The sequence below is a fragment of the Symphalangus syndactylus genome, chromosome 5 (genome assembly GCF_028878055.3).
Source record: "Symphalangus syndactylus isolate Jambi chromosome 5, NHGRI_mSymSyn1-v2.1_pri, whole genome shotgun sequence".
In the NCBI taxonomy this organism is placed as follows: domain Eukaryota; kingdom Metazoa; phylum Chordata; class Mammalia; order Primates; family Hylobatidae; genus Symphalangus; species Symphalangus syndactylus.
The window spans coordinates 90,169,355-90,184,608 of record NC_072427.2 but is presented as its reverse complement, the minus strand read 5'-3'; the positions used below and the strand labels follow the sequence as shown (position 1 = coordinate 90,184,608).

Below are 15,254 nucleotides of genomic sequence, written 5' to 3'. Positions count from 1 at the left end.
CAGCAGGGTGCCAGCTGTTAGAGGTCACAATTTAGAAATCTCAACAGAGGGCTTACGAAAATGACGAGAATGTCTGTGCGTGTGTCGTCACCAGGCAGTCAAAATCTCAATACTTGGTTGTCCCAGATGGATTGGAAATTCTCATCTCTGAAGGACGAGTCTTTCCATATTCAATTATATTCCTTTTCCTGAATATATTTGGATTAGGATAAAAACCCAAATGTAACCAGACACGATGGCTCATGCCTGTGGTCCCGGCTACTTGGGAGGCCAAGGTGGGAGGATCACTGGAGCCCAGGAACTGGAGGCTGCAGTGAGCTGTGATTGTGCCACTGCACTCCAGCCTGGATGACAGAGCCAGACCCTGTCTTTAAACAAACTAATTGAAAACTCATATGCTAATGGACAAACTTTAAATATAGAACTCATTAAGATGTTTTCAGATTTAGAAACTTCACTGTCAAATATCACACACGTACATCCCTACAGATATGCACACACACAATCCATAAAAATACAGCTGCAGGGAGGGGCTGGTCAGGGCAGGGTGCTGGGAGCTGGTTATGAGACTTTGATGAAGGTCTTTTTTCCCAAGAGTGCAGGGTGTCCACCTCACAGAAAAAGTAGGATCATTTCGCAATATAGGAGAAAGCTGTGACCCTCCAGCTATGCAACTCTTGAATCAGACAGAATGAGGAAGAGGAGCCTGGTGGGGAGGGAGAAGGACAACCTGGCCTCTCTGATCTTCTTAAAGAGAGCAAACACTTGGCTGGGCACCGTGGCTCACGCCTGTAATCCCAGCACTTTGGGAGACCGAGGCTGGTGGATCATGAGGTCAAGAGGTCGAGACCATCCTGGCTAACACGGTGAAATCCCATCTCTACTAAAAATACAAAAAATTAGCCTGACGTGGTGGCGGGCACCTGTAGTCCCACGTACTCGGGAGGCTGAGGCAGGAGAATGGCGTGAACCTGGGAGGTGAAGCTTGCAGTGAGCCGAGATTGCACCACTGCACTCCATCCTGGGCAACAGAGCAAGACTCTGTCTCAAGAAAAAAAAAAAAAAAAAAAGCAAACACTTAAAACAAAATGATTAAAAATGCTAACGGTTAATATACTAATTAGAATTAACATTTGGATGTTTACTCATTAGCGGGTTCAAGTTATTTTGATTAACTAATTTATCATGAACCATGAAGACGAAGGCAGTCAAAACCCCAATTTTAAGATTTCTAAAACTACCTGAGCCACAGTTGGCTCTATCTGCTAGAACGCCTCATAGACTGTGAAGGAAGGCTATTTTCCTGGTGACAGATACTGGGTGACTAGCAGATATGGAAGAAATAAAAAGCAAAGAATGAAAAAAAAAGAAAGCCAGATACAAAACTGAGTGTTTAGTTTGCCATTCTTTTTAACGCTTTTTCTTTTTAAACATGAATTTCTACAGTCTAGCTTTCATGCCCCTGTAGGGCTAATACACACACACACACACACACACACACACACACACACACACACTAACTGAAGTGTATTGTTCAGTTGAGGTCATGAGCGACATAAAATTAAAAATATATATAAAATAAATTTAGATATCAGATTTTTTCTATTACAAATTTTGTTTTAAACAAAATAGTTTTGTGTATTTATATCATGCCTCATTCTCAGAGGGTTTTAAGGCAGAAAACAATAGGTGTGGGAATAGCTTCTGAAGCAAGCCCCAGCTGCCCACACACTCCAGTTGGCACCTAATTGTTGCTTCCTTTCAGAATGTACCATTTGTGCCATGAAGAAAGATGGATGAGATGGAAGGTGGCAAAAATTCAGAGGAAAACGGTAACTTTTCAAAGGATACAATTTTCCTAGCACTCTCAAATAAATTGTTTCTTTCAGGCCTTAACCATGATTTAACTTTCTGACCATGAAAAAAATTATCAGAACATTCATCAAAATATTGTTTATTTAACCTTCTTTATCAAATATACTAACCAGTTTTATTTCATCTGATCACATTAACAACAGAATTCTTTCTTAAACATATTTTGGAAAGTATACGGGTTATTGCTAATTAAAGTGGTAGTAACAATATTTGCCCCTCTCAGCCTGTGTGAATGTGTGGGGTGTGTGTGTGGTGTTTGTGGTATGTGATGTGCATGGGGTGTGTGTGTGGTGTTTGTGGTGTGTGATGTGCATGGGGTGTGTGCGCCTGTGTGTATGGTGTGTGTGTGTGGTGTGTGTATGCAGTGTGTGTGGTGTGTGTGTGGTGTGTGTATGCGGTATATGTTGTGAGTAGCATGGGGTGTGTTATGTGTGTTGTGTGATGTGTGGTGTGGTGAGTGGTGTGTGTGGGGTGTGCGTGGTGGTGTGTGTGTATGTGTGGTGTAGTGTGTGGTGTAGTGTGTGGTGTATTCGGGGTGTGTGTGCGCATATGTATGTGGAGTGTGTGGTGTATGTGGGGTTTGCGTATGTGTGGTGTGTGGCATATACGGGGTGTGTGTGGTGTGGTATGTGGTGTATGTGAGGTGTGTGTGGTGAGTGTGTGGTGTATGTCGGGTATGTGTATGTGGGGTGTGTGTCTGTTTGTGGGGTGTGTGTGTGGTGTGATGTGTGGTATGGTGTGTGGTGTATGTGGGGTGTGTATGTGTGGTGTGTGTGGTACATATGTGTCGTGTGGTGTGCAGTATATGTGGGCTGTGTGTATGTGTGGTGTCTGTGGTCTGTATGTGAGATGTGCCTGGGGTTGTGGTATGTGGTGTATGTGTGGTGTGTTTAGTGTGTGTTGTGTGTGTGTGTGTGTGTGTATGTGTGGTGTGTGTATGCATGTGTATGTGGGATGTGTGGTGTGGTATGTGGTGTGTGTATGTGTGATGTGTACGTGTGGTGTGGTACATGGTGTATGTGGGGTGTGTGTGGTGTGGTATGTGAACCCTGAAAATCTGAGGCAGGTCTCGGTTAATTTAGAAAGCTTACTTTGCGAAGGGTGAGGACGTACCCACAACACAGCTTCAGGAGGTCCTGACAACATGTGCCCAGGATGGTCGGGGCACAGTTTGGTTTTATACATTTTAGGGAGACATGAGACATCAATCAATATAAGTTCAGAAGTATATTGGTTGGGTCTGGAAGGCAGGACAACTCGAAGCAAAGGCAGGAAGACTGGAAGTGAGGAGGGGCCTCGCAGGTCACAGGTAGGTGAGAGGGGAAGGGTTGCATTCTTTTGAGTTTCTGGTCAGCCTTTCCAAAGGAGGCCATGAGACATGCATCTATCTCAGTGAGCAGAGGGGTGACTTTGAATAGAAAGGGAGGCAGGTTGGCCCTGAGCAGTTTCCAGCCTGACTTTTCCTTAGTGATTTTGGGGCCAAAAACAGATTTTCCTTTCATAGGTGCATGTGGTGTTTGTGTACATGTGGTGTGGTATGTGGTATATATAGTGTGTGTCGTGTGGTGGGTGATGTACATGGGGTTTGTGTATGTGTATGAGGGGTGTGTGTCCTGTGGCGTGTGGTATATGAGGGATGTGTGTGTGGTGTGATATGTGGTGTATGTGGGGTGTGTGTGTGGTGTGTATGTGTGGTGTCTGTGTGGTGTGTGTGTGCGGTATGTGTGGTGTATGTGGGGTGTGTGTATGTGTGGTGGGTGTGCATGTGTGTGTTGTGTGTGCACGTGCATGTGAGGTGTGGTGAGTGTGGGATATGTGTGGGTGTGGTGTGGTCTGTGATGTATGTGAGGTGTGTGTGTGTGGTGTGTATGTGTGGTGTGGTGTGTGGTGTATGTGGGGTGCCTGTATGTGTGGTGTGTGCACATGTGTATGTGGTGTCAGTCAGCAGTCACTTCCTGCTCAATGTCTGTGGGAATCCAGCCAGCCCCGGAGGCCACAGTCTGAGGAGTTTGTGCGAAAGTGTCCAGTAGCCCCGTGAACTGACCTGCTTCATCAGTGAAATCTCTCAGGTAGCAGGAGGAGTGACCATTTGCAGGCAGGTTCATGTTTCCGCAGGTTTCTTGCTTATCTTTTGGAAATTAAGTGCAGACTTCTACATTGTACATTTATCTCATCACTTTGATTTTAATCCCATGAGTGAAAGTATCTTTAAAAAGCTGCATGCACACTCCCAAGCATTCCTTTGTTTTTGAATATTCAAGTTTTCAAAGCTTTAAAGGTATGAAGCCACATCTTTCATTTTGGAATGAAGATGCCAGCAGGCAATGCTAGCAAATGTGGGTGAGTTTAGAAAATATGGGTGATGTGGATGAAGTCACCACTGGATTCTGGAAATATTTCCAATAAGAACAGAAGAGACATCTTAGCATAACACTGCCTTTCGAAGAACATTAAGGATATTTAATTTCATCCACTCAATATAAGGAGTGAGAATCAGAAGAAACATATGTAATGATATCCTATGGTATTTTGTCCATAAAATATACGACTTTTGCAAATTTTCATTGCTCTCTATTCTGTGGTGTTTTAAAACTCGTCTTTAGGTGGGAGGGGTGAAGGTGTTACAGAATCATCTACTTAAATCTGCCCTTCTGTGGGGCTGTCCCTTCTTGGGTCTGTGGTTCTGTATTCATTAGCATCTCCCTCGGTCACTGGTCTGGAACCTCCACAGGCACAGACACAGCAACCTTAGTGTTTCCCAAGAGCTCAGTGTCGAGTGGGTGTTTAGCAAATGTGTCTGCTGCAGGACCTGGGGGGGGTCCTTCTAGATCGCCTCCCATGGCTGGTACTGCTCCAGGTACTATATGCGGCATCAAAGGCATGAGGTCTGGTCTCAGTCCTGAGAAACACATCCAGTTAGGGACACGCAGAGCTAAGACTCGAAGGCCTGTGCTCGCTGAGCCAGTAATGCTTGTGCTGCTCATGTGTCTTCTTGCCTTTACTGTTGCACCACCCGTGGAGGCTCCTGCCACCCGTGGGGCCCTCTGTTTACCTGCACGAGGACAGGGGCCTGCCTGGTAGAACAGATCCAGGTGGTCCTGAGCAGGGAAGGGATAGGTCCTTGACTGCATTTGCCCAAAATTAGAGGTCAGCACTCATCAGGGATCACACCCAGTCAGACGGGTTGAAAGAAGCCCCAGGCTGGGAGTGGTGGGTCACGCCTGTAACCCTAGCACTTTGGGAGGCCAAGGCGGGTAGATCATTTGAGGCCAGGGGTTCAAGACCAGCCTGGCCAAGCTGGTGAAACCCCATGTCTACTAAAAATATGGAAAATTAGCCAGCCGTGGTGGCGCACGCCTGTAATCCTAGCTACTTGGGAGGCTGAGGCAGGAGAATTGCTTGAGCCCGGGGAGGTGGAGGTTGCAGTGAGCTGAGATGGTGCCACTGCACTCTAGCCTGGGTGACAGAGGGGGACCCTGTCTCAAAAACAGAAAAGAAACCCCAAACAAGAGCGAAGGTACTGTCCAGTGACAGGGGGCGCAGGAAGGGGCTGGAAATGGAGGGCAGGGGAGGAGGCAGGTGTGGGCCCCCCAGGCTTGGGATAGAGACAGTGAGCAGACTTCCAGAGGCCTCTCCTGTAGGGGGCTGCAGCCTTGCTCTGCCCCAGCACACTCACGCAGCCCGGCCCAGCCTGGTGGGCACCACTCGCAGCCTGAGGACGAAGACACCGAGGTGTCGCTCCAAGAAACTTGTGGCCCCAATATTATGGCCACTTAAGAAAGTCATTTATTCAAAGTCTTGCCCTAAACAAACAGGAAAATTTTGCCCTACTACTTGAAATACACACACACACACACACACACACACACACTCTCTCTCTCTCTCTCTCTCTAAAGAACAAGGAAAAGAGAGAGGAGGAGAAGGGGAAGGAAGAGGAGAAAGAGAAACAGGAGACAAAATGGGAGGGCCCTGAACTTCCTGGCCCTCTCCTGAGTGCCCCACTCCATGTGCCTGGGCACTCTTCCCACACCCACTTACAGCACAACTACGGGAACTTCAATGTTTCCCCGCAGAGTTCTATTTGGGAAATAGGAAGAGGCCAACATTTTAGAATACATATCACACAGAATGTTCTAGATAGAGATGGAGGTTTTGGTGCTGCCTGCAGAGTCTTGACATAGACACTCATAATTAGGAAAATACATCCATATTGAAATTTCCCAAGTGCCGCCCCCGCCTAGGCTTCAACTTGGGTTTCGAAGACGTGTGATGTTTTAAACAGAGAGACCTGTTCAAATGTCGGGTGAGGGATGACAGAAAAGGGGAAAGTGTCTATTGATAAAGAGGTGCCCGCCATATCTTGAGCCCCTTGTTAGGAACTAGGAGCGGTCTGCAAATTCCATCATGCATTCTCTGGAGGCAAACCCAAAGTCCTAGTTTAGTCCTCTTACCTCCGTCCATGAGGTTGGCCCAGTAAATGACTCTGAACCCCTGGAGAATTCCATTCAAGGCTTCCTTGGAAAGTGTGGACCAGGATATTGATATGCTTTCTGGTGATGTTGCTATGGCTTGGACATTTTCGGGGGGGTAACTGGGCACTGAAATCAAATAATTAGAATCTGTAATAACTGTGGGTGGTTTATGAGCAAAGCAATACTGAAAAAGCAACATATTTTAATATTTCAATATGCGAACAAAAAAATTGCACTCAACCCCAAAACGAATGAAAAAATAACAAAGATCACTTCTCTGGATAAATCTTACGATAACTCAGTACTCAGTAAAATATCATGAGTCAATGCATATATTCTAACGGATTCCACAGTCTCTCCTTCCAACTCAGTTTCTTTACTTTCAGGACAGTTACTGGGACTTGAGTTGTGTACCCTTCTTAATTTTATTGCCTGAGTAGAAAATCATTGTTTGTCTGATTTATTTCCCCCTTACTCTTCGAAGTTACTTCTTTAAGTTGCATATACTTTATAGAGTACAGTACCTCTGTATTTAGTAATATATGGCATATAAATTGGAAGCTGAACCATTGTAAAGTGCTTAAAAGTAGAAATATAATCATAGATTTCTCCTGTCTCATCCTCATCCCTTTCCCTGGAGGGAAGAGAGACCAGAGACGAGGAGACGCGTCAGAAGAATATTGAAAGTATTTTTAGTACTGAGCTTTTGTAAACCTTAAATGTTGGCGCTAGGAGGGCGGGGGGGGGGGGCGTGCAAAATACTGGCTGAGACACGCATCTTAATGAAAAATGAGGATTGAAGCAAAAACAAAGGCATATTTAACGACGACTGCAATTGTGAAGATAGACAATTCCAGTGTTCAGACTGCCAGTCATTGAAGACTCCTCTCCTCGCAAAAATTGTCAGATATTACAGGTACAAGTCCTATCTGCCTCGTCAAATGTGTGATCAAGGGCCGGCCGGGCGTGGTGGCTCACGCCTGTAATCCCAGCACTTTGGGAGGCCGAGGCGGGCGGATCATGAGGTCGGGAGATGGAGACCATCCTGGCTGACACGGTGAAACCCCGTCTCTACTAATAATACAAAAAATTAGCCGGGCGTGGTGGCGGGCGCCTGTAGTCCCAGCTACTCGGGAGGCTGACGCAGGAGAACGGCGTGAACCCCGGGAGACGGAGCTTGCAGTGAGCCGAGATCGCGCCACTGCACTCCAGCCTGGGAGAGAGAGCGAGACTCCGTCTCAAAAAAAAAATCTATGATCAAATGGCTAACTGCACAAGAGGTAAATGTAGTGCCAGCTTCCTGCCTTCAAAGCTACCACTTATTGCTACAAATAACCCCATATCTTAACTTTCTGCCGAAAACACTGTGCCTCTGGCTACCAGCGTTCTCTATTTCCAAGCACTACTGGAACTTTGGGCTTCTGAGTTATTCTCAGTGTCATGGTGGAAGGGCTAATTAATTTATCTCGGCCGCTAGGGGGCGATCGATCACTGTGCGATCTGAAAATTCCTTTTCTCTGTGCTCAGAATGCTTGAAAATAGGAAGCAATAAAAAAAAAAATAAATTAAAAAAAAAACCTTCTTAGCATTTGGGAGAAAGTTTTTTAGCAACTAGCATTTCTGCATTCTCGTGAGACTTCTGCAGTAATAGAGAGAGCCTTGTTTTCACTCCAGAAAAGCCCAATTCTTGTACCTGAAATGAATGAGGAAGAGTCTGAAATGGGAGGGACTTGCTGCTTTGCAATGCAGCCCTGCCCCAGGGGGGCGAATCAGCAGGGCGGGCGAGGTCACGAGGGAAGGCTTTTCCACCCGAGACCCCAGGCCCTGCAGGTCACTGCAAAGTCAGGGGGCGGGGGAGTGTGAAGTTGGGGGAGCCCCGGGGCAGACCCGAGGGAAGCTTTGCGGAGGGAAAAGCCACGAACAGGCCCCGGCCGAACCTACCATCCTCGAGAGTGGTGGTGATGATTTCCTGAGAAGAAGGCCCCGTACCGGCCCGGTTACAGGCCTGCACCACCAGGCCGTACTGAGTGAACTTATTCAGGTTGTCCAGGGTGTAAACCTCACTGTCCCCGCTGGTGTCGACACTGATAATGTTGAATTGGAAGTTACCCCCAGTGCTGTACTCTCGGTAACCTATTTGGTAGCCACGGATAATCCCATTTTGCAAATGTTTCTTGGGAGCCTAAACAGGAGAGAAAAGACACACTAAAGAAGTCTGGAGGTAGGACAAGAGCGAAATCAACGTCCACACCCACGTAGGAAAGCAGAAATAAAGTGGAGTCATCGCTACGATGCTGGGGTGGTGGTCCGGTAGCAGCCGCAAACCCACATACAGTGCTTGGTCTGTGCCAGACACCCTTCCTTTACCTGTGAATGCATCCGGCCCTCCCAGCCCCTCTGAGCCATTGGACCGTCAATGGACACAGGAGGTCACCTGAGTATACATGGCAGGAGGGGAATCTGAACCTGGGTGTTGGGCCCCAGAGCCTGCGCTCTCATTCTGTCCTTCATGCTGTCCTGATTGACTTGTCTAATTGGCGAGAAAGTGTCAAAATACAGACCATGTTTGTGGCGTCTCCAGGTACGCTTACAACTGGGTGAGACTGACCCTCAGGCCTGCACCCAGCAAGGACTCTCGGGCTCACTGCTGTGTGCCAGGCCTTGTTCCAGGCACCGGGGAACAGAATTGAGTTTGGAAATGTAAGAAAACAAAAGACCCCTGTCCTCATGGAGCTTACATTCTAAGGAAATATCCCAGAATCACGGTGTTTCCAGGTTGAAAACTGGCATGGGAAGGTGAGTGCACGCCCTATAGGAAGGTAATCTCTTTCATGAAGCCCCGAGTCATTCTGGAATGATTTGGGGGTGATTAAATGCGGGGCGAGAGAGAGGCTGGTGCTAACTCCACCCTGCTGATGTGAAGATGGTCCACCAGATCAAAGTAGGATTTAGGCTGATGTGTAGGACTCATTTAGAAACCAGAGCCTTTTCAAAAATGGTATAAGGCCGGGTGCGGTGGCTCACACCTGTAATCCCACCACTTTGGAAGGCTGAGGCGGGTGGATCACTTGAGGTCAGGAGTTCAAGACCAGCCTGGCCAACATGGTGAAACCCTGCCTTTACTAAAAATACAAAAATTAGCCAGGTATGGTGGTGGGTGTCTGTAGTCCCAGCTACCTGGGAGGCTAAAATGGGAATCACTTGAACCTGGGAGGCGGAGGTTGCAGTGAGCCGAGATTGCGCCACTGCACTCCAGCCTGGGTGACAGAACAAGACTCAGTCTCAAAAACAAAAAAAAAAAGATATGTGAATGCCACCAAGATGAGGCTCTAGGGAATAAAGGTTTTGTAGACTTTCAGGCAGTCAACAGATATGTGTGTTTATGTGTGTGTGTGTATGTATATATGTATACATGTACATATGTATGTATATACATATACACATACACACATACATTTAACTACAAATTATGGATCTAGATCTCTCAGGGCTCTGAAAGCTTTCTCCTTCCTGAAAGTGCTTATAATCGACCTGGAGAGAGGACATAAGCACTTAAGAACCTGCAGAGAACTATGAAGTGTGGAAATGCATGGTAAGAAGGTGAAGGCCAGCAGGCGTCTAGAAAGTGTGAGTGTGGGTGGTCTGAAGTGGTGGGAAGACTCAGAGCCCAGGTGGGCTTGACGGGCGGGGTGGGGGCGGGGCACGGCTCAGAGAAGTGGAAGGAGGATGGGGTGAGTGGAGTCTGCAAAGGGTGCGCACCTGCCCAGCGGTGAGTTGGGAGGGAACAGACAGAGCGGAGCATTGAAAACCTGCCAAATGTGACCGGGGGAGGGCAGACAATGAGAAGTCAGAAGAAGGTTTTGAGCTGATGAACAGTGTTGATGGATTCAGCAAACACTTACGGATTGCCTAATAATAACTTCTCAGGGGATTCCATGCCTCAGACTGTCATTAGTAGTAAGTCTGGCTTATCCAAGAGCATTAAAATCATTTTTATTTTTCACAGCAAGTTTCTCCATTTATGGTTTTCTTGGACTCCACTTGCTTTTCCCAACAGCCAATCTAATTTAGTATATTCACGGTGCCAGCAGGTGTCAGTGAAACAGTCGCGTAAGCCATTTATTTACTTGTATCTGTTGGCTCGGAGTTAGATCCTGGTGGAAGAGCTCATACCTTTTTTATTATAAACAGATGTCTATGCATCTCTGAATCCACAGATGTGCTGCCTTTTGCATTGATGGGCTATGGCTTTTCTCACTGTTTAGAAATAGATTTCAAGATTCTATGTTTTGAAAATTCAATTACTCTACGTGAAAATTGTTTTGCTGCAACCACTGAATTGCATTTATGTGACCTAATTAATCAAATTAATTTCCCTGTAAACGTCACCTATAAGTCAAATTTACCAAGAAAGAGATTTCCCCTATTTTACGTAGTGTTTTAATGTTAGATATAGTGACCCAAATAAAATAATATTATTTTTTAAATGAGTTTTACCTCCATTAAATATTCTAATTGTTCAACTGGCTCCCAGTGAGGCTTTAAGCCTCCCTAAGACAGCAAGTTGGATTCACAGTATGGGGGCTGTGGAGTCAGGTCAAGAAGAGTAGACAGTGAAGTCAAATGCCTGTGAGAAAGTGTCTTCATAGAGCCACCAATTTAGCTAAGTCCTCCACAAGAATGAAGGGACCTGCTTGCTGACACGTTGTTCCCCCAGTTTGGTGGAATTAATCCTGCTTGTGATCTGTTTGTACAGGTAGAATGGAGAAATCTTCCCTTTTTTCCTCTCCATGGGTGAAAACACATCCTAACTAGCTTAAGTATAATAGACAACACAGGTGTTTTTGTTCTGTTCCATTTCAATATTTTGTTGAAAAGAAAAAGAAAATTCTTTACATTTTTGTTAGAAGAACTATATGTTAGTCCTGTGGTTCTAAAATAAAGCTTATTTGTTCTTAGTTGATACTTCTGCAAAATATTGTGCGGAATAATTATCTCATTTTGTTTTATAATAAAAGTAAACAACTACCATTTCTATCCAATGCAATTCTATTCACATTTTGATGCATTTCGGTCTATTTATCTAAAGTAAAGTGTTTTGCCCCACATAGCTATGTTTGTAGCCTGTACAATTTAGTGTCTGAGTTTTTCTTCTTCATTTAATATGCTATTATGATTATATTCCCATCTTTACTTCATAGCCTTTAAATATCATATTCCATCATATTGATGTTTTATTTTATTTGCCCTTTTTTTAATTGTTGGGGATATTATTGTTTCCAGGTTTATTTACTACCACAGATACTATGTTAGACACCTTCACGATATAGTTTCTCTGTTTCTAAGTTTGCTTATTGAACTCAAGTCCCAGAAGTAGATGACTGTCTTATTTTTTAAGTCCATGTTTCAATTGGCTGTTAATGAGATAGGGCTTTTTTGATTATTATTCTTCCAGATGTGCAATATAATATGGTAAGTTAAGGGATTATGTCACAAGGAACAAACAAGAGAGCTCTCCTCCATTTTTCTTAATATTCCAATTTTGAAATGAAATATATTGAGTAGAGTTATGAGTTACTTGATGGTAGTAGTTTTTACATCTTTTTTTTTTCAGGGTGCTAATATGATCTACAGTTTTCATGCAGAATAAATTGTTGCACCTGAGGAAGAAGTGAGACGTGTTTCTTATAAAGGGAACATATACTTTCAGTTTCATAGCTTGCAGGTCCCCAAACTATAAGGTTTAAAAACAGACTTAAAAGGTAGCGGGAGAGGATGGGAGCAGCTGCCAGTGGTTGCAAGATTTCTCTGTGGGGTGATGAAAATGTTTACAATTACGGCTATGGCTGCACATCTCTGTAAACATATGAAATACCACTGAATCATACACTTAAAATAGGGAATGCTGTGACATGCTAACTGTATCTCAATAAAGCTGTTTTTTACAAAGGTAGCGTGCTAACTCATCTCTAGGTTATCTTTCTATTTCAATTACAACACTAACTGGCACCTCCACCATGATGACCACCACCACCAATCAATGCTTACCACCTCTGCAGGTCACTGTCACCACTGCCAACATCAATGCCACTCCATCAGGTCCCCCACACAGCCAAGCCACCACCATCACTACTACCATCTCTACCACCATCATCACCACCAGCTTCATCTCTGCCAAAAATACTGTGAACACCACCACCACCAGCAATGACATCACCAGCATTACAACCACCAGTATCAACATCACTGCCATAAAAATAACCTAATGGTAGACGCACCTCTATCACTTCTTCCAACTTTACCACCATATTTATCACAAACTTCACCAACAAACCACACTTCAACCTCCACTACTTCCATCATCATCCTTGATGTTACCACCATCACTGTCACTAAAAAGATGCTTCACTTCATCACTATCCCAAAACCAACAACACTATCACCACCACCATCCATCACTCAATCACTATCCCAACACCAATATAACTATCACCACAACCATCCATCACTCCATTACTATTCCAATATTAACATCAATATCACCACAACTATCCATCAGTCCATCACTATTCCAACACCAACATTGCTATCACCACAACCATCCATCACTCCATTACTATTCCAATATTAACATCACTATCACCACAACTATCCATCAGTCCATCACTATTCCAACACCAACATTGCTATCACCACAACCATCCATCACTCCATCACTATCCCAACACCAATATCACTATCACCACAACCATCCATCACTTCATCACTATCCCAATACCACCATCACTATCACCACCACTATCCGTTACTTCTTCACTATCCCAACACCAACACCACTGCCACCACCACCATCCATTGCTCCATCACTATCCCAACACCAATACCACTGTCACCACAACATCCATCACTCCATCACTATCCCAACACCAATACCACTGTCACCACAACCATCCATTGCTCCATCACTATCCCAATACCAACATCACTATCACCACAACCATCCATCACTCCATCACAATCCCAGTGCCAACATCACTATCACCGAAACCATCCATCATTCCATCACTATCCCAACACCAACATGAATGCCACCACAATGACCACTACAACTACTACCACCTCTACCACCTCCACTTCCACTTACTGAACACTGTTTTTTTCCCATTGTAATTGGTGCTTTATGTATTTTCATTTTCTTTCCCACAAAAACCCCACACAGTGTAAGTATGCTTCTTTAGAGATGAAGAAACAAAAGGTCAAATATGTTAAAACAACTATCTCAAGGCAAGTACAGGGTAGGAATTCTCCAAAGTTGTATTTGGTATTAACCACTCATAGAGCCTCAGAGAACTTTTCACCCTTTTGCAAAGTTTGTTAGTTTTGTAAAGTAATAGTATACATGGCATTTCTAATCAGAGGAAAATTTAATAGATCACATGAAGAGAAAATTGTATATTTTTATGCATAAAAGCAAGCAAAAATTCTTACTCTCTCAGGGAAAGTTTAAGTTACTTTATTAATTTGTAGATAAGACTAGTCAGATTGAAATTTAGAAATGTATTTAAATTAAAGAAATCCTTGTGGATGTATTTTAAAACAACCTCTGAAAAAAATCCATAAATGTAGAGATTTTGTATATTAAGTGTAAGGAATGTTAGGGCCTGTGGTTCAGGTTTTCGAAGATGACACTAGAGGCTCACTCTGAGTCATGGACAAGTCAGTGGGAGTGGAAGGTGTGCTTAGTGGAGACACTTGAATCCATCTGTCTGGCAGTGGGCTTCATATTCCCAAGGCAAATTAGTGCATTAGATCGTTTACTGGAAAATTGTTTTGAATGATGCTTTAGACATCTTTGCTTGGAGCATGTGTCTACTTGGAACAAAGGGAGAAGGTTTTCTGGGGTATAGAGAATACATCCTTATAGGGAAATGATCTTTAGAACACCGTATTAAGGTTGTTAATTAGCACTGTGGAACAATTGATACATGGGTGGAAATAATGGTTCACTATCATGAAACTCAGTGAATGAGGTTAATGGTGGGGTAAGAAGACAAGGAAAACAAGAAATCAGGTAGGGATCTGGAAACATATTTTGAATCTGACTTGCATAATATTGGAGAAGACAAATTTCCTAGGAAACCACTTTGACCATGCCTCTTTGATCTCTGTCTCCCGATCTCAGTAGTACCTGTTGTGAGATCTGATCGCTGCCTCATCTCTCAAGACTAATGCCTCCTGGGTGTTGCTTGCTCACCTGGGTTCCTCTCTGACTGCCTGAAAGAGGGTGGGGATCCCAACTCTCTTACATATTCCCACCTTATAAAAGCTGTTGTCAAAAAATGTTCTTCCTTCTTCTTTCAACGAATACCGTGTCTACTCTTTCTCTGCAGGCCAGCTCAGCTTCCAGCTCACCAGGGCTCTTCCCTAGACCACTCCCACCAAGAAGCCTTCTCCCTCCCTGGTGTCCATTGGCATTCACTGATCACTTCCACCTCCTCTGGTGGCCACCATTCTCGATGAAACATGTGGTTTCAAAGAATGTCATTGCAAGCTCTAGAATGCAAGGAACCCTACAGAATGAAATCTCACTTATTATTTCCCCCTGTCTAAATCGGGGCTTCAACACTGTGGATGTTCTCAGAAGATATTCTTGCAGATGGAAAAGAGAATGGTTTTGAACACACATAAGGTGCAAAAAAAGAGGTGGGTAAGAATGATCACAGGTACAGGTTTACAATTTAACTGGGTAAAGGACTGATAGCAAGGGTATGAAGTCAGAAGAAATTCCTTGACTGCAGACACATGGTTTAGCTGTTGAAGAGAGGCCTGGCTTAGCCACTACGGAAGCGGAGAACTCAGCAGTCCAGTGTGACAGCCGGGAAGTGTGGATTCAAGCTGAGTTGGCTT

At 44.5% G+C, this 15,254-nt stretch overlaps 1 protein-coding gene across 2 annotated transcripts in view; it reads right to left on the bottom strand.

Annotated features, from left to right (window-relative positions):
* The window catches only part of DSCAM (DS cell adhesion molecule), an 812,726-nt gene that overhangs the window by 107,709 nt on the left and 689,763 nt on the right, over nucleotides 1–15,254 (bottom strand). For both annotated transcript variants that reach the window (XM_055279737.2, XM_063640588.1), the window contains 2 exons: nucleotides 8,289–8,529; nucleotides 6,327–6,473 (listed from right to left, as the gene is read on the bottom strand). In XM_055279737.2, coding sequence (XP_055135712.1) covers nucleotides 6,327–6,473; nucleotides 8,289–8,529 — 388 coding nt within the window. The remainder of the gene's footprint in view (nucleotides 1–6,326; nucleotides 6,474–8,288; nucleotides 8,530–15,254) is intronic.